Source organism: Salvelinus namaycush, chromosome 19, assembly GCF_016432855.1.
Source record: "Salvelinus namaycush isolate Seneca chromosome 19, SaNama_1.0, whole genome shotgun sequence".
NCBI lineage: Eukaryota > Metazoa > Chordata > Actinopteri > Salmoniformes > Salmonidae > Salvelinus > Salvelinus namaycush.
Genome location: NC_052325.1, coordinates 39,615,916 through 39,635,851, shown reverse-complemented (window position 1 = coordinate 39,635,851; position 19,936 = coordinate 39,615,916). Strand labels below are relative to the sequence as shown.

Here is a 19,936-nt window from a genome sequence, read left to right as displayed (position 1 = left end):
ACTGACCCACTTAGTCACGCGCATTCTCTCACGACCGCCCTTCTCGCTCTCCCTCCCTCTCTCACTCCATCCCTCCACAGGCAGTTCACTGCAGCCATGGCTGACCTGCACGAAGCTGGAAAGCTGTGCCCCAACAACCGGGAGATCCGGCGGCTGCTGGCCCGTGTGGAGGAGGAGTGTAAGCAGATGCAGCGCAGCACCACCCAGGGCAACCCGCAGGGGGCAACGTCCTCGTCCAACCAGGCTCCGGCGAACCACGACTCTGACCACGAACACGAGGAAGAGGAGGAGGAGGTGTCGGAGCATAGAGTGGCTGTCAGTAGAGGTCTGGATGGACAGAACACTCTGAGGTTGAACGATGTGGAAGAGGAGGAGGGGACTTCTCAGCAGTCTCACCACTCAGATAGGAGAGGAGAGAAGGGTGAGCCCTGGCCTCAGAAGATCTACTCCCTCAATAGAACTCTGCCTGACTCACTCAGTCTGGCCACCCAGCCGCCGCAGCAGCAGAACACCAGGCCTGGCTCACCCCCCTCCGGCCTCACAGGCCCTGGAAGGCTGAGTCACCACCGCTACCCCCCCAGGGAGCCCAGAGAGCCCATGGCCCAGCAGGGCCTGGTCCTCCAGCCCACCAAGCAGGCCCAGATAGTGAAAACCAACCAGCACATGAGCTCCCTGCAGGCAGGAGGCCGCTCCTCGGGGGCCAAGTCCCAGTCCCAGTACGCTCCCTCCAGCCCCCTGCCAAGCCGACACATGTCCAGCATGCTGAAGCCAGGTCCAGGGCTAGGCATTGACATCAGCCCTCTACCGCCCCCTCCTGACGAGCCCGTCTACGGGGAGCAACGCCAGTCCATGGCTGCTGCCTCGCAGTCCCAGAACATGGCTATGGGCCATCACTGTGACAGCGAGTCCCTGCACTTGTCCCAGACCACCTACTCCTCCTGCAAGGCCCAGGACCGTCTATCTGCCCACTCGGTGTCCTCCCTGGACGCACTGACTTCAGTGTCTCCCCAGGGCCTCCTCGACGCTGCAGGGCCAGGCCAGGAGCGGAGGAAGGAGTGTGGGGGTAACGGGGTCTCCCAGGCATGCTCCCAAGGGGGAGGCAGCAACATCAGGGTGTCCAGCTCCACCAGCTCCCTGGCGTCCAGCAGTAGCCTGTCTGACAGCGGCAAGCTGCAGGGCCCTGATGTACGTACCAAAACCACCACAGACAAGGCAAAGCAGGGCCAGAACCAGGGAGGCACGAGCGAGTGGAAACCCAGGCCCTTCATGGGCATCATGGACAAGACGGCCCGCTTTCTTCAGCAGCAACAACAACTGCAGCAGCAACAGCAGCAACAAGGACTCCAGAGCCACCCGGGCCTTCAGCCCCCCACCGGAGCCATGCGCAGCTGGCAGAGTCACTCCTCGGAGGGATTAGTGTGCCAATCCATGTCTGCCATAGGCCTACAGGTGACGGGGGCGAACTGTGAGCTACCTTATGCCAAAACAGGGAGCACTTACTACGAGCAGCTCAAAGCTCCATCTCAGGGTGCTATGGGGAGCCTGCAGAACGGAATGCACTCGAAGGAATTCACAGAGAAGTTCTGCCAAGCAGCCACCTGTTACAAGGAATCCAAGCCAGCGCTGGCAATGCCGTCGCACGCTTTTGTGGACAGTAAGCCCAAGCAGCCGAGTTTAGCCCGAGATAATCCCGCCATTCACGTAGCCTCAATGAAACCAAAGCGATCATTCATAGAGTCAAATGTGTAGGGATATGTATCCCCCTTCTATCAACACACACACACACGCAGACACGTGTGCGCATACCCACACACAGATACGCACGCCCATATACACAACACACACATGCACATTGTACACACACTCAAGACACACACACACATCTCTTAGCAAAAATTCCAAGTGGAGGGATTGCTTAAGTTTTTACCAGCCCATCGAAAAATTGTGTTTTAGGTCTAAACTTTTAAAGAATTTTGTTCCCCCTGGTGAATATCCGTCACAGGCAGCGTTTTGAGTGAAGCAGAAACAGAACGGATTTCTTTCTTTCCTACTAATGCATACGGCTGTTTGCTTCTGTTACAGGACGACATGCTCCCTGTCATTCAGCAAAGCTGGAGACATTGCACTGAGACAGTCATTGGGCATGTACTAATAGACAAAACAGTCCCGGCACTTTACGCATTTACATAGGCCTTTAAGTAAAGTGCTTATACAATATAATGTTATTACTGAGTTGTTGAAGGTTGAGTATAAAACAATATGTGCATCCCAAATGGCACCGTATATAGTGCTCTACATTTGACCAACTCTGGTCAAAAGTAGTGCACTACATAGGGAATCGGGTGCCATTCGGGACGCATGCAATGGGATTTGAACTGTGTTCATTGTGTTAATGGTGCTGAAGGAAGAATTTTGGAGCTATATACAGTGCGTTCGGAAAGTATTCATACCCCTTGACTTTGTCCACATTTTGTTACGTTAGTCTCATTATAACATGTCCCTCATCAATCTACACACAATACCCCATAATGACAAAGCAAAAACAGCTTTTTAGAATGTTTTGCAAATGTATTTAAAAAAAAAAAAACATGATCTTATTTACATAAGTATTCAGACCCTTTGCTATGAGACTCGAAATTGAGTTCAGGTGCATCCTGCTTCTATTGATCATTCTTGAGATGATTCTACAACTTGATTGGAGTCCACCTGTGGTAAATTCAATTGATTAGACATGATTTGGAAAGGCACACACCTGTCTATATAAGGTCCCACAGTTGACAGTGCATGTCAGAGCAAAAACCATGCCATGAGGTCGAAGGAATTGTCCATAGAGCTCAGAGACAGGATTGTGTCAAGGAACAGATCTGGGGAAGGGTACCAAAACATCTGCAGCATTGAAGGTCCCCAAGAACACAGTGGCCTCCATCATTCTTAAATGGAAGAAGTTTGGAAGCACCAAGACTCTTCCTAGAGCTGGCCACCCGGCCAAACTGAGCAATCGGGGGAGAAGGGCCTTGGTCAGGGAGGTGACCAAGAACCCGATGGTCACTCTTGACAGAGCTCCAGAGTTCCTCTATGGAGATGGGAGAACCTTCAAGAATGACAGGCAGCACTCCACCAAACAGGCCTTTATGGTAGAGTGGCAAGGCGGAAGCCACTCCTCAGTAAAAGGCACATGACAGCCCGCTTGGAGTTTGACAAAAAACACCTAAAGGACTCTCAGACCATGAGAAACAATATTCTCTGGTCTGATGAAGCCAAGATTGAACTCTTTGGCCTGAATGCCAAGCGTCACATCTGGAGGAAACAAGGCACCATCCCTACAGTGAAGCATGGTGGTAGCAGCATCATGCTGTGGGGATGTTTTTCAGCTGCGAAGACCGGGAGACTAGTCAGGATCGAGGGAAAGATGAATGTGGGGGGGGGGGGTTAAACATTTGCAAACATTTCTGGAAACCTGTTTTTGCTTTGTCAGTATGGGGTATTGTGTGTAGATTGATGAGGGACAAAATAAATGTAATCCATTTTAGAATATGGCTGTAATGTAACAAAATGTGGAAAAAGTCCAGGGGTCTGAATACTTTCTGAATGCACCGTAGATAGAAGAGATGTAAGGATATGTTTGAGGTGGGCATTCCTGTGTTCTAAGGATGTTCTAGTTCTTCACGTTGTGTATATAAATATGTATTTGTCCTTCTTTTGAGTGAAGGTCATTGTCAGTGTATTGACTTGTTCAACTGATGTGTATTTTGAGTTTTCTTTTGGTTCAGACGGTGTTCAAGGTTCTAAAAAATGTATTTGTTTATATGTTTGTACATTCTATGAATCACCCGATAACGTTAAAAACTAAATCCTCTCTGTATCTGCTTATTGTTGCTGTCTAGGTTAATTTATTTACAGCGCCTATGGCTTGGTTAATTGTAAAAGCAATATATTTTATATAGTTATTTTTGCACAGCTACTAAGACATTTTAAGATTTCAATAATAAGCTCTGTGAAAATAATATTGGTTTAATTGCATGCCACAATTGCAGTTTATAATAAAGAGAAAAAATATTTAAACAAAAAAGGTTTGGGGGAGTGTGGGGCCATCGATAATATTTTAATATGCATGTTACTTGCAATGGTTGCTATGTTTCCAGTATTGTGAGCTGTGTTACCCATAAATCACATACTGTAATAGAACATTACTGCCATACCCACAATGGGGAAATAAAGTCCCACTGAGAAAACACAGGCCTTCTGGCTCTCATTGTGGCAGGGAAAAAAAGAGGCACAGTTCGACATAGCTCTGGTCCAGGACGTTAGTGCGCGTTTGAATGCACATTAACAACTTGGACCAAAGCTAATTTCGACAATACATTTTAGAACAACCTGTTTATACTGCATAGACAGTACATCAGTGGCGGCCGGTGCCGTTTAAGATGAGAAAGGACGATTTAAAAAAATATGAGCGTGGCCTTATGTCTATTACAGCATATTGGATGACTGTCATTCATATTCCATTCACCCAGTTGATAGATTTAGGCTACTACATGATACTCAAATACTTTTTCACTTCGGTTGTTGACTTCAGTGCACAACACATCAGCTGTCTGTGACCAGGCGAAAAAACGTTTCCAAGCCAAACCTTCATATCATAACTGCTAACCGCTACACACAGCCTACATCGTTGTCACCATATTATCTAACGTCAAAGGCAACATAGCTAATATAACTAACATATTAGATAATAAACCCGCTACAATCATGCAGTACAGTCAGCAAGCACTTTAGCAGTTACACCGGCTGCCCTCGGTAGCAATAAATGTATAAAACCAAAAGCTTACCTTGACTTGGAAGAGTTCCAGTGTTGGATAGCCAACATAGCATCCCTCTCTGTTTAAGATGGGTGTTTGAGTAGGCTAAACTAGCTAAGTGAACGTGAAAAAAATACTAGGAAACATAGCTAGCTCTCTCCCTCTTGCTCTTGCTTCTCCTTCATTTTTGAAGAAATGTATTTGTTAAAAACTGTCCAACTATTGTCTTTCTCTCTCTTTGAGTCAACTACTCACCACATTTTATGCAGTGCAGTGCTAGCTAGCTGTAGCTTATGCTTTCAGTACTAGATTAATTCTCTGATCCTTTGATTGGGTGGACAAAATGTTAGTTCATGCTGCAAGAGCTCTGATAGGTTGGAGGTTGGAGGTCGTCATAATTACTGTGTAAGTCTATGGATGGGGGTGAGAACCATGAGCCTCCTCGGTTTTGTATTAAAGTCATTGTACCCAGAGGAGGACGGAAGCTAGCTGACCTCCAGCTACACCATGGTGCTACCCTAAAAAGTGTTGAGGCTACTGTAGACATTCATTGCAAAACAGTGTGTTCTAATCAGTTATTTGGTGATATGAATATATACTGTTCAAAAATATAAACGCAACATGCAACAATTTCAAACATTTACCTGAATTATAGTTCATATAAGGAAATCAGTCAATTCGAATAAATAAATTAGGCCCTAGTATATGGATTTCAGATGACTGGGCAGGGGCGCAGTCATGGGTGGGCCTGGGAGGGCATTGGCCCACCCACTGGGGAGCCAGGCCCAGCCAATCAGAATGAGGTTTTCCCCACAAAAGGGTTACAGAGAGAAATACTCCACAGTTTCATCAGCAGTCCGGGTGGCTGGTCTCAGACAATCCCGCAGGTGAAGAAGCCGGATGTGGAGGTCCTGGGCTGGCGTGGTTGCACGTGGTCTGCGGTTGTGATGCCGGTTGGATGTACTGCCAAATTCTCTAAAACGACGTTGGAGGCGGCTTATGGTAGAGAAATTAACAATAAATGATCTGCCAATAGCTCTGGTGGACATTTGTGCAGTCGGCGTGCCATTTACACGCTCCCTCAAAACTTGAGACATCTGTAGCATTGGGTTGTGTGACAAAACTGCACATTTTAGAGTAACCTGTTATTGTCCACAGCACAAGGTGCACCTGTGTAATGATAATACTGTTTAAACAGCTTTTTGATATACCACACCTGTCAGCGGATCTTTGTATAGATTATCTCAGTACATTTAGTACAGTTTTATCTAAAAATGATAGCTTTTTAAATGAAATTCACTTGCTCCTCTGATATACATTAAGCAGACCATTCAGACTCCAGTTTAGTTTATTCCAACAAAATCCTATTGCACATTATGTAAAGTTATGCACACGACATCACACGACTCATTCATGGATAATCACCGTAATTTAATCAATAGTATAGAACTGTGCAATGAACCGATTGTCAGTAATCACATTGTACAAATTTGGCTTGATTCTGAAATGTGGGCTCTTCAGATAAGGCATTAGTCATGTGCACTAATCTATAATTTCCAACGACCAATAGCGGTCTTCAGACCATTACTGAGTGGCAGTCCAACGGCCAATAGCGGTCTTCAGGCTCCTGTTGGGCGTGACCAAAATGGTTGGTAAAGGTAGGTTGGTCATGGGACTGGGGCGGTCTTAACGCTGATCCAACTCTCAACGGTCTCTTTCTCAGGAATATCCATCTGTTGATTTTAGACACACATTTTATACATCAGACATTGACATAATTACTTTTATAGGCTATGTACAGTATAATAATTGGAGCAGGTTACAAGTGCTAAAATAAATAGGCTATATTAGCATTGATGAACAAGGACATGTATATGCGTCACATATGTGTTTCTGCCCTTTCCCTCACCTGCAGCGATGACAGGGTCCTTCAACACCTCTATGGTGATGGGACAAAGGAACTCATCTGGAGCACCTGGTCCCGTCAACGCTGCTTTCAGAGCCTCCACCTTCCTCAAGACTTTACCACGGAGACCCACAGACTACAGCAAAACAACATTATAAGACACTGTTCAATCTGTATCGCTGAAGCATTACAGATCGTGCGATAGAAATAGTCATTTCCGATTGAGCCAACATGTGCAGCGTTTACAATGAATGCAGTCTTGCCTTCTAATTTCAATCACGCTCTGACGCTTAACTTCCGCGATACGGAGTGAATGGAGCCCCTATTTGTGGTAAAACCACCCCGAGTCATTTGGAGTTAGAGGCAGCTTCAGAGAAATGTACTCCTACCGTAACAGTACATTTTACGAGAACAGAATCAAATCAAATACTGCATAGTTTCCGAGGAACGCGAAGCGAGGTGACAGAGATGCGTCATGTGTGTGGACATTTATGAAGGGAAAAGCCATTCTGAGGCACTCTAATGCCAGTGCTTCCATAGACAGGCCCTCGTTATTTGTGCTAGGAAGCCCAATGTCACGGAGGTGACTGCATCTACTGTTCAATAAAACGTGTCTCCTTACTGCTGGGTTTCCCAGATAAGATACAGATTCATACATCTGACTGGGACTCCCCGTCCTTTGTCTTCACAGAAACAGCGGGAAGGAGACTGATGACTCACAGCCTGTAGATGGTTTTAAAGCTCTGCTTTTCAAAAGCAGCAGATGACTGAATATATCTCCTGAGGATTTCTTGGATCTGTCATAAGTGTTGGAACGTTCCACGGTTAGAGAGCCAGTTACCAGGAAGATGTGCGCTATCACTTGGCACACAGCGAAGCAACCGCTGCTCACTCGCAGTTTCACTCCTAAAGCCTACAGTCCCACAATGGAATAGGTTTGAATAGTGCGTCTCCGGGGCCAAAGATTTGAGGTGGGTACCAATTTGTCAACAGCAGGTGCCAATAGGCCACCTTTATGAGAGTCCCAGCCACAGTGACGCCTGCCTCCTACAGATAGTGTCCATGGCTGCAGTGTGGATGATTCGGGGAAGGCCTATGTTTAGACAGTAGACCGTCTCATTGTCAGGCCATTCTGCAGGGACCAGGATGTAAACCAAGGAACGAATCAGCTCCACAATCAGGCCTCTTCCTGTGGAAGACCTGCTCCTACATATGGAATGCTCGGTTTGTTTATCAAGGTTAAGTTGCCTAGTGCCTCGGCGCTCAAGGGAAACGTGTCCTTTACACAAACAACACATCAGAGCTGAGGTAAGGAACAGACAGGCAGCTGTGTTGGTGGAGGGAAAGAAAGAAAGCACCCCACCTGCCACACGTCACTGAGCTTATGGCACTAGGCTATGATGACTTCAGCGTTCTGATAGATTTAATTAACTAGCCCTCACCTGCAATCATGCAGAAGGGCCCCCCCCCCCCTCCCTGTGGGGACAGTAGCCAATCAAAATGTATTCTTTCAATGACTTGCTGAACCCATTAGTCATTCAATTTACTAATGTGGATAAGAGAATACACATCTATGTGCAATATGTATCTTTCTTTGTGCCTGCATTGCCGCAAATGAGATGACATTCACGATTGTTTGCGAAAAGAAACACTATTGGCTATTTACTAACCCTCACAGTTGCCAATCACTGTACCAAGACTACATTGGCAAAGCACCATCAACTGTAATGCGGCAGACTGATGTTAGCTGTAGATGGTGGGCTGTTGTACCAGAGAAGCCTCCCCTAAGCCGCAACAGAGATCTGGTGAACGATGTCTGTGAATAACTTTTTTTCATGAATATTTCATGAAGGAGCGCGGTGAGAATCAAATTTATTTCAGTGTGTATCCACAAACAGCATCTTCAGGCACAGCAGAAAGGACAGTGGGTTTTTAGAAACGTATTGTCTCCTTAGCCCTGATTTCATTTGTAATGATGCAGACTGTTTCCCAAAACTATAGTCTGTATGACATTATCTCAATCTATTGCAATCATATCACAGCGAAGACACAGAACAAACCTATACTTTTCTTTCTAGCAAGCATGGTTGAGGTAATAGCATGAAAAAGCGAATTCTGTCCAAATCCACAAATCAAATTTTCGGAGCGATTATCTAGTCATTTGATTAAATTGTCACAAGCAAATTATATAAGCAAGTAATAGCCGATGGGACATGTTGGAGGTAGGAAAGTCACAGCTTGGCAGCCTTAAAGCAGATTTACAGATATATTTTGGAAGCATTGTGAGAAGATTAGAACTCAGATAAAAGCCTCTGTGGCATGCATTCCATTCCAATAGGAAAGCACTGTAAAAGCATAATTCAGTAAATCCTATGGGTCCACTCCTGGGTCCCTTCATTACAAATGAGGAGTGGAGGCCTCAGGTCAGGCAAGCCTGAGATCTGTGTGTTCTGAGTGTCATGCAGTGGTGGCTGGTGGCACTTTAAATGGTAGGACGGACTCATAGTAACGGCTGGAACGGAATGAATGGAATGTTGCGAAACACATCAAAGACATGTTGATGTTGTTGGATGTGAAGGTCCTGACCAGCTCCTCCATGCTCTCCTCACTCAGCCGGGCTGAGACGTCCTCGGGCCAATCGCTCACCAGCAGCCTTGAGTGACCTGGTCCTGACAGCTTCCTTCCTGTTCCTGGGGAACACGCACAAACACAGGAAGGGAGGATGGGACTTCCCACGTGCCTCCTCAAGTCCTTCCTGCTCACTCCCGCTGTTTCCTGCAATACTACTTATCAGATTCCTACAAACACTTCCCACACATTCCACAGAAAGAAGGCCCTCCCTCAATATGAAGACGTTTTCACCAAGGGATACACAAGGCCTGGCTTCACCAGTTGATAAATTGTATAATTTATCATTTGAAATGGCTAATTGGAAAAGCATTGACGTAAAGAGAATGCTGGCTTGGACTGGATCATAATAGAACGGGAACAAAGGTATCCTTCCAACCTTGTTGATATGTCACATAATATTTCTGGGGAAAGGCTTGTTGAAACTCCCAATTCAATTTTGTTACACTCAAAATAGATATGGAAAACAGTACAGTACATAAGATGTGTGGAATTTTGCATCTAAAACAAATATATTCATTGTTTCATAATCCAGGTGTACGGATAGGGAAGAAATCTGTTTACTGGAAACGATGGCTAATGAAAGGAATTCACACTAGGTGATCTATACAATGAAGGTCATACTCAGATTTGGTCCAAAAAGATATGGGAGACAACGGACATTTCTGGAAATATTTACAATTGAGAGAATGTCTGTTAACCAGCTGTCAATTAAATCCAGGAAAGAATCCAATAGTGGAATATTTGGAATAAACCAAACATAAAGCAGCCATTTATCTCAATATTTTGTCATTTGCACAGTAAAGACTGTATAAACCTTAGGATAATATGGAAAAGTGATCTTAAATGTGAAATTGAGGATGATCCCTTGTTTGCTCCCAAGTGGCGCAGCGGTCTAAGGCACTTCATCGCAGTGCTAGACGCGTCACTACATACCCTGGTTTGATCCCGGGCTGTATCCCAACCGGCCGTGATCGGGAGTCCCATAGTGCGGCGCAAAATTGGCCCAGCGTCGTCCTGGTTAGGGTTTGGCCGGTGTAGGCCGTCATTATAAATAAGAATTTGTTAACTGACTTGCCCAGTTAAATAAAACTGTATTTTTTATTAATATTTTGGCTGACTCAGGGTGGAACATAAGGGAAGCTAGGGGGACGCTCAGTCAATACAAGATACTACATAGGTTCTATTGGACTACAACAAGGCTTCATACAACGGGGTTGATCGACGATAAGATGTGCTAGAAATGTCAACAAGACACTGGGACATTCTTACACGCAATATGGGAATGTACATTAGTGCTACCTTTCTGGAAGGATGTTCTGAAATATTTGGGAGAATGTCGGGAACAACAATCCCAATTTCACTAAGAATATGTCTCTTAGGTGGCAGAACAAAATGACCTAATGTATCAAATGAAGAATTTGCACTGGACTGTCGGTATCATTACAGCGACTAGATTGATCCTTAGACGTTGGAAAGGCCATGCCACTACTATTCTGAAACAGTGGATAGAATCAATGCCGGAAGTGGCATTTTATGAACAACCGCTTGCTAGATTCACTGGTAGAAATGAACATTGTAAGATAATCTGTGTCATGTCGTTTCTGGGAATGGGAGGTGATGCCCATGTTGTATGGTAATACTGTGTTTGTGAACCCATTTTGTATTGTAGCTTATATGATGCTGAAGTAGTATTAGATTGTGTATGTGTGTTATGCTGGAGGGTATGTCTGGATGTCATGCTCAATGTTTTTATGCTGTACAATGTGTTTGTTTGATGAAAAAAAATATATAAAAAAAATAACTTAAATACTTCCCAAAAAAGGAAGCCCTCCTGTGCTGATAACAAATTACCATTCATTCTAGCATGCAGCGATAAAAGACAAGACTAGTACTTTCTAACCTGTTCACCCAAATATACGTCCTCTTTTTATAAACAGCACAGTAATGACATTTGCATGCCCTGGGAATATTTATCAGTCTTCCTCAGAGCCTTCCTCCCCTTGACAATGTTGTGTTTTTCTGGCTTTCGCAGGCACACTGTTCAGAGGCAACCTTCACACGACATTGTGCGAGCGGCTATCATTTTTCATGTATTGCTAAGATAAAATGCACACTGTTGTGTTGCAGTGCTTGCTAATGACACCACACAGCACCATGCTTTACGTTTCCCATTATTAGATTCTGAATGATAACAGCGGGGACTACAGGAGTTAATTGTCATTAACACAGCGTTGTTTGCTTTTCCTCACCTCTCTCTTTCCTTCCCCTTCACCCTCCATCGCGTTCTCTTTTCTTCTCGATCCGTTATTTTAGTCATTCACTATCGCTTGCTTGTCCATCTGGCCAAAATAACACCACCACTGACTTCCCCATTGAATTCCACTCCCAGAAGCAAACATGTGGAGGGAGGCTTAATGAAGTTATGGTGAAACAGCAGCAGCACTTTGAGTCAAAACATAGCAGAACAGTAAGTGCCCTCTTATCAAGTCTGCTTGTACTATACAGTAACAACTCCTCTCTCCACAGCATCCCAAATGGCACCCTATATTACACTATACAGGCAATAGGTTGCCATTTGAGACACACACCCAGCATCTCTGTGGCTGACTGGCTCTTAGGAAGGTTATGTAGACTCGCCGACCAGTTTATTAGGTACACCCGTCCAGTACCTGGTCGGACCCCCTTTGCCTCCAAAACATCCAGAATTCTTCGGGGTGTGGATTGTACAAGTCGGAAACGTTCCACATGGATGTTGTTCCATGCTGACGCGATGGCATCACACAGTTGCTGAAGATTGGACGGTGGTACACCAACGCCACCAGCCTGTCCCGTTGACACCAGGCAGGATGGGGCCATGGACTCATGCCGCTTATGCCAAATTCTGACTCTGCTATCAGCATGACGCAACAGGAACCAGGATTCGTCAGACCAGGCAATGTTTTCCACTCCTCAATTGTCCAGTGTTGGTGATCGCGTGCCCACTGGAGCCAATTCTTCTTGTTTTTAGCTGATAGGATTGGAACCCGTTGTGCAATAGCCCATCCGTGACAAGGACTGACGAGTTGTACTTTCCAAGATGCCGTTCTACACACCACTGTTGTACTGCGCCGTTATTTGTCTGTTTGTGGCCCGCCTGTTAGCTTGAATGATTCTTGCCACTCCTTCGACCTTTCCTATCAACTAGCTGTTTTTGCCGACAGGACTGCCGCAGACTGAATGTTTTTTGTTTGTCGCGCCATTCTCGGTAAAGCCTAGACACTGTTGTGCGTGAAAAGCCCAGGAGGGCAGCCGTTTTTGAGATACTGGATCTGGTGTGTCTGGCATGACAATAATACCACCCTCAAAGTCACTTAGGTCACTCATTTTGCCCATTCTAACATTCAATCGAACAGTAACGGAATGCCTCAATGCCTCTCTGCATGCTATATATAGCAAGCCACGTGACTACTGTTCGTAGGTGCGATCCATTTTTGTGAACGGGGTGTCCGGTAAGTGTAAATATCGTTGGAGCCTACTGTAGCTGACTGGGGGGGGTTAGGGAAGCTGTGCCAAGACTGGAGAGGGTTCTTTGTTTATCTGGAGGGGTTCCACTCTTGGACTGGCTCCAATGTACAGGCCTCTTCATCATTATCTCTCACTTTACAAGTCATCATCATTTATTTTTACTGCCTCCTCCACTCATTCAGGCCTCCGGACATCTCATCCATTCATTGACCCAGTATCTGTCTCTGGGGTGAATTTTCCCCTATGTACAGATCTAGGATCAGCTTCTCTTCTCCCAACATACCCCATTAGTGAGGGAAAATGCAAAACTGACCCAAGATCAGCGTCTATGGGCAACTTCACCCCACTCCCAGTATCTGGAGGCTGCTACTCCTGACCGTCCCTACATTCCATAGGCTAAATTGCCACAGGGGATTGAGGGGGCATGTTCCCCCCAATATTCAGGACATGTTGATTCGTCGTTAAAATAAAAAATACATAGTTTTGTGGGTCATAAGTAATGTCAAAAGGTGTAGAATTTCAGGAAATTAGCTTTAACGGTCAAATTTGGGCACGAAAAACGGTCCAGCTCCTCTTAATTTTCAAACAGAAATGGAGTGTGCCTTTGGTGTCATTGTGGTCATGCGTGCCTCGACCGACATAGCTAGTTTGTTAGCTAAGCTAGCCACTTGTAGCTAGTCAGTAACTCCTCCGGTATGTGTTGATGTCATTTCGCAGGACTTGTTTTCGGTAAGATCGGTAAGAAATGGCACTTCTGTAGCCAAATATCTTAATCATAATTTTGTTTTCAAGCATTAAATGACCTGGTATGATCAGTTATACAGTTTAAAATAGTTATTTTTGCGTTTTTGCCCAATGTTGACCTTTAAAAGAACTGTCCAGTGTTTCCAGATTTCTATGAAATATGACCTATAATTAATTACAATATGAGTGAAATAGTTTTCTTCCCAAAATGTTTTATTAAGCAGGTTAAAAAACAGCTTTTCTGTTTTGTAATGGTGTGGGTGTGTACCCCAACAACAGAAAAGTTTGGGCGTACACCAGGCATTCTCTATAAGGAAATAGCAATAATTTTTTTAATAGTCTGCTTGCGTTACAAGTTTGAGGTGGGGTTTTTGAAGTGTTTTTTATCAATTGATGCTTTGGACACAAATATAAGAATAGGATGAGTCAACAATATTATTTGGGTATGAGTTAACAGAATATTACTGCAAAATGTTCTCTTATCCTCATGGCAAAATGTGAAGAATAGCATGAGATGAGCTATAAAACAGCACCGTTTTCTCTATGCCTTATGGCAAGATGTGTGTAATTGGTTTTTCCAGCTGGACATGCCACACAGCCAGGTCAATCAAGGTGTGGATGGAGGACCACCAGATCAAGACCCTGTCATGGCCAGCCCAATCTCCAGACCTGAACCCCATTGAAAACCTCTGGAATGTGATCAAGAGGAAGATGGATGGTCACAAGACATCAAGCAAAGCCGAGCTGCTTGAATTTTTGAGCCAGGAGTGGCATAAAGTCACCAAACATCAATGTGAAAGACTGGTGGAGAGCTGTGATTGAAAATCAGGGTTAGTCCACCAAATATTGATTTCTGAACTTTTCCTAAGTTAAAACATTAGTATTGGGTTGTTTTAAAAATGAATATGAACTTATTTTCTTTGCATTATTCAAGGTCTGACATCACTGCATCTTTTTTTGTTATTTTGACCAGTTATCATTTTCTGCAAATAAATCGTTTTATTTGGAATTTGGGAGAAATGCTGTCAGTAGTTTATAGAATAAAACAAAAATGTTCATCTTACCCAAACGCATTCCTATGAACAGTAAAACCAGAGAAACTGATCATTTTGCCGTGGTCTCTTAATTGTTTCCAGAGCTGTTTAAAAAAAATAATTGGGAGGGGGAGACTTCCACTTATCCATCTACTTACACTGTGTTTTCAAAATACCCCCCTGAATACCCATCAAGAGAGGCATAATAAGTCATGTCAAACTGTACAATTGCAGGAAATGCGTTTTAAAATGTTGAAAATTCCAGGGGAGGACCACCCCGAACCCCGTCTATTGTTCATCCCCTCCAATATCTATACCACAATTTTGCCCTTGCACCAATCACTTTGCACCAATCACTGGATATAATGATAAGAACATTTTCCTTTGTGTTCTTACCTTGACATGAGGGGTTCCTGGATTCAGCTTGAAATCACCAGAAAACACTAAATCACTTTCAAAGGAGACTGCGTTCAAAGAGCGATAGAGCTTGGAATGTGCTCTGTCAACATGTCCACTCTCAGAAGGAAACCCTCTGTAAACACTAGTCTAGCCAGGCCCTGATGTCAAAAGACACAGCTGCATTCTGGTGCAGTGCTTTTTAAAGTTTTAATGTACATGTGCACACGTACAGTGAAATGCCTTTCTTGCAACCTCTAAACCCAACAGTAATCAATATCAATGTAATACTAAAAATAGCATAAGGTAGAACAAACACACAATAAATACAAATAAGAAATTAGAAGAACACGAGAAAGTAAATAAGCTGCTGTTGCCATACCAAGCAGTGATGCAGCCAGTCAAGATTCTCTCAATGGAGCAGCTGTAGAACTTTGTAGAACTCTGAGGGCCCATGCCAAACTTTTTCAACCTCCTGAGGGGGAAGAGGTGCTGTCGCGCCTTCTTCACGACTGAGTGCGTGAAGAGTGCGTGTGTGTGGACTTATATTTCCCTCACTAACTTTAAACATCAGCTATCTGAGTTGCTAACTGATCGCTGCAGCTGCACATAGCCCATCTGTAAATAGCCCATCCAATCTACCTACCTCATCCCCATATTGCTTTTATTAACTTTTCTGCTCTTTTGCACACCAGTATTTCTACTTGCACATCATCATCTGCACATCTATCACTCCAGTGTTCATTTGCTAAATTGTAATTAGTTCCCTCTATGGCCTATTTATTGCCTTACCTCCTCACGCCATTTGCACACACTGTATATAGACTTTCTTTTTTTCTATTGTGTTATTGACTGTACGCTTGTGTGTCGCACTGCTTTGCTTTATCTTGGCCAGGTCGCGGTTGTAAATGAGAACTTGTTTTCAACTGGCCTACCTGGTTAAATAAAGGTGAAATAAAAAAAATAAAAAAGTCCTTTGTGATTTGGACCCCACTGCAGTCCTGTCAATGTGGGCGTGCTCGCCCCCCGTTTCCTGTAGTCCACGATCAGCTCCTTGGCACCATGCCAGGTCACTGACTTCCTCCATGTAGGCTGTCTCATCGTCGCTGGTGATCAGGCCTACCACCGTCGTGTCGTCAGAAAACTTGAAGATGGTGTTGGAGTCGTGCTTGGCCATGCAGTCATGGGTGTGAACAAGGAGTACAGGAGAGGACTAAGCACACACCCCTATGGGGCCCCTGTGTTGAGGATCAGCGTGGCGGAGGTGTAGGTGCCTACCCTTACTACCTGGGGGCGGCCCGTCATGTCCAGTTGCAGAGGGAGGTGTTCAGTCCCAGGGTCCTAAGCTTGGTGACGAGCTTTGGAGGGGACTATGGTGTTGAACACTGAGCTTTTTATGTCTCTCTGTTGTGCCCTCTGCCAGTGACAGATGTTGACCGTCTTGTCCGTGGATCCAGTGACCATCCATGGCAGGGTTGGAGAGAAGGCACAGGCTGTCACAAATCTAAGAGAAGGCGGGAAATAATTCAGTGTAATAATTCAATTGAGAACTTTAAATTCTGCTATGTAAGGCTTCAGAGTAGAGACCCCCTAGTGGTCAAATATGAGAAAAGCACTATTTAAAAGAAAATACGTATATGATTACGGTATACCAAGTTTATTCCAACTGAATAGGGATTGAAGAAATATTTGGTCACACCTTACATTATAGTGCTGTTATTGCTGTGTATATATTCCTACAAGAACCCTAGGGTTAGGGTATCTCTGGTCCAGGCCGTTTGTGAAGGCTAAGCATTAGCAAGCCTGACAAACACACTGGACCAGAGCTATGGTTAAGACTTGGGTAATGAGAGGACGGATGAGACAAGCAGCTCTCCGTCATATGAAAAGATACAGAAGAGCACAGGGGCCGACTGGCCAGTCAGAGCGGTGCAGCTGCATCTCACAGCCTGGGAATCAATAACTCACAAAGACCTCCTGTAGAGAAGACCTCACCACCCACATCCCACTGTCTGTCTGACTGTCTGTCCCACTGACCACCCCTCTGACTATCCCTGCCCCAACCACAGCTGGATTAACAAGTTAAAGAAGGCTGTCAGTAACCACTCGGCATGTAAGGGTGCTCTCGAGTGCCATCAGATTTGCTACCAATACTTCTTAAAGGACACATCACTGCACTCTATACTCTTATGTAAACTGGTAATCTCTGTATATCCGTCGCAAGACCCACTGGTTGATGCTTATTTATAAAATCCTCTTAGGCCTCACTCCCCCCTATCTGAGATACCTACTGCAGCCCTCATTCTCCACATACAACACCCGTTCTGCCAGTCACATTCTGTTAAAGGTCCCCAAAACACACACATCCCTGGGTCGCTCCTCTTTTCAGGTCGCTGCAGCTAGTGACTGGAATGAGCTGCAACAAACACTCAAGCTGGACAGTTTTATCTCAATCTCTTCATTCAAAGACTCAATCATGGACACTCTTACTGACAGTTGTGGCTGCTTCGTCTGATGTATTGTTGTCTCTACCTTATTGCCCTTTGTGGTGTTGTCTCTGCCCAATAATGTTTGTACCCTGTTTTGTGCTGCTACCATGTTGTGCTGCTGCCATGTTGTGTTGCTACCATGTTGTTGTCATGTTGTGTTGCTACCATGTTGTTGTCATGTTGTGTTGCTACCATGTTGTTGTCATGTTGTGTTGCTACCATGTTGTTGTCATGTTGTGTTGCTACCATGTTGTTGTGCTACCATGTTGTTGTCATGTTGTGTTGCTACCATGTTGTGTTGCTACCATGTTGTGTTGCCACCATGTTGTGTTGCTACCATGCTGTGTTGTCACCATGTTGTGTTGCTACCATGCTGTGTTGTCATGTTGTGTTGCTACCATGTTGTCATGTTGTGTTGCTACCATGTTGTTGTCATGTTGTGTTGCTACCATGTTGTTGTCATGTTGTGTTGCTACCATGTTGTCATGTTGTGTTGCTACCATGTTGTTGTCATGTTGTGTTGCTACCATGTTGTTGTCATGTTGTGTTGCTACCATGTTGTTGTCATGTTGTGTTGCTGCCTTTCTATTTTATTGTCTTAGTTCTCTCTTTATGTAGTGTTGTCTCACTTGTCGTTATGTGTGTTGTTATTTTTTTTAAATACCAGTCCCCCGTCCCCACAGGAGGCCTTTAGCCTTCTGGTAGGCCATCATTGTAAATAAGAATTTTTTCTTAACTGACTTGCCTAGTTAAATAAAGGTTCAATAAATAAAACCACAACACTCTGGACACTGATGCCGGGGTTCAATCCAAGGTGCTTTATACATAAATGTTATGGTTTTGTATGGAGACTTTTGCCTGTCGCCTTTATAAAATGCATTTGTCAGTTGTCCAGTGCACTGCTCTATAACGCTCCTTGAATTTAATCCTGGCTGGACTCTCCCTTAAGGAGAAGGCTACACACTATACATACTGCATTTTAATTCAGTTATGCCAAATTATTTATTTGCAGGTTGACAACCAAGCACCGTGGTAAAACAATTGTCCTTTTTCAAATTCATCTGATCTACATAAGATTTCTTTCCTCCTGGCAAGATTCAAAATCAGTCATTTATTATTTTTAATTGCTTTTAATTTGGCCTTTACAGGCTGAGTAAGTAGTGATGGCCATGTGGCTATTAAAATTCACAGTGAATAAAGAGAAGGTAATTATATTTCTAAAACATAAAAAACTACAGGAAAATAAAGGGAAGGAAACATGAATAACATCAACACCAGGAAGCAGAATGACAGTTCAATTGAAAGGTTACTGACACAAAAGAGATCCGGAAAATTGACTATAAATATTCCGCCCATCCAAAAGACAATTTCCTCTGAAAGTGGTACAATAACCATGTGAGGCACAGCGCCTTGGTATGCACTGCCCCTTCTGCAGCCTATGAGTGGCCAATGTTCTCTGGTTTCATTCCCTGTGCTGTTGTGGGCTTCCTTTAGTGTGCTGCTGCTCGAAGACAAAGGCACCACAACACATCCCTGTGGAACACCACTCAGTATGCACATATCACATCTCACCCAGGAACAGCTGTTACCACAGCAACAGAGATAGGATAGCCACTACATAAGTAGCACAAGACCATCCACCAGTTTCCAAAGAGTAATGCAAAGCCTACTATCTGGCCATTCAGGCCCATTCTAATATTTGTTCAATTTATGGTGCTGACCTGTTGCACTCTCTATAACCACGCTGGTCATCTATGGATGTTTGAACATCTTGAAGAACGATCTGGCCTTAATGGCCGTGTACTATTATAATATCCATCCGGCACAGCCAGAAGAGGACTACCCACCCCTCACAACCTGGTTCCTCTCAAGGTTTCTTCCTAAATTCCAGGCTTTCTAGGGAGTTTTTCATAGCAACCGTGCTTCTACATCTGCATTGCTCTCTGGGGCTTTAGGCTGGGTTTTTGTATAAGCACTGTGTGACAAACTGCTGAGGTGAAAAGGGCTTTATAAATACATTTGATTGATTGACGGCAGTGTTTGTGGTTTGTTAAAGGGCATGATTGCTTCCATTTGTATGCTGTTCATTGGATTGTTGACTGTTGGCTACGGTTATGGAATGGGGAGATACATTAAAATACTGTATATCAGATGCTGATCACAGTCCAAAACAAAGACCAGATATTGAATTCTATAAGAACTAGTATGTGTGTGAAATACAGAAGAGTAACTGTAAACAATGTTTGGATACATGTATTGATTTTCAAATTGGAACATATATATCTTAAACCCACTGGGAAGATACTTGCTGGTCTTCAATCTGATATGACTGAAAGCAATCTATTATTGATGAGGTTTATTTTAGCACTGATGCGGTTTGTTCTAAAACACTAATGCAATTATTTTATTCCGTGCAGACGATGCTGTGCTCAA

At 44.2% G+C, this 19,936-nt stretch overlaps 1 protein-coding gene across 3 annotated transcripts in view; it reads left to right on the top strand.

The window, feature by feature from the left end:
- Positions 1-2,511, top strand: part of LOC120064415 (protein TANC1-like) — a 186,182-nt gene extending 183,671 nt beyond the window's left edge. For all 3 annotated transcript variants that reach the window (XM_039014985.1, XM_039014984.1, XM_039014983.1), the window contains one exon: positions 81-2,511. In XM_039014985.1, coding sequence (XP_038870913.1) covers positions 81-1,749 — 1,669 coding nt within the window. In that variant the 3' untranslated portion in view covers positions 1,750-2,511. The remainder of the gene's footprint in view (positions 1-80) is intronic.
- The last annotated feature ends 17,425 nt before the right edge of the window (positions 2,512-19,936 follow it).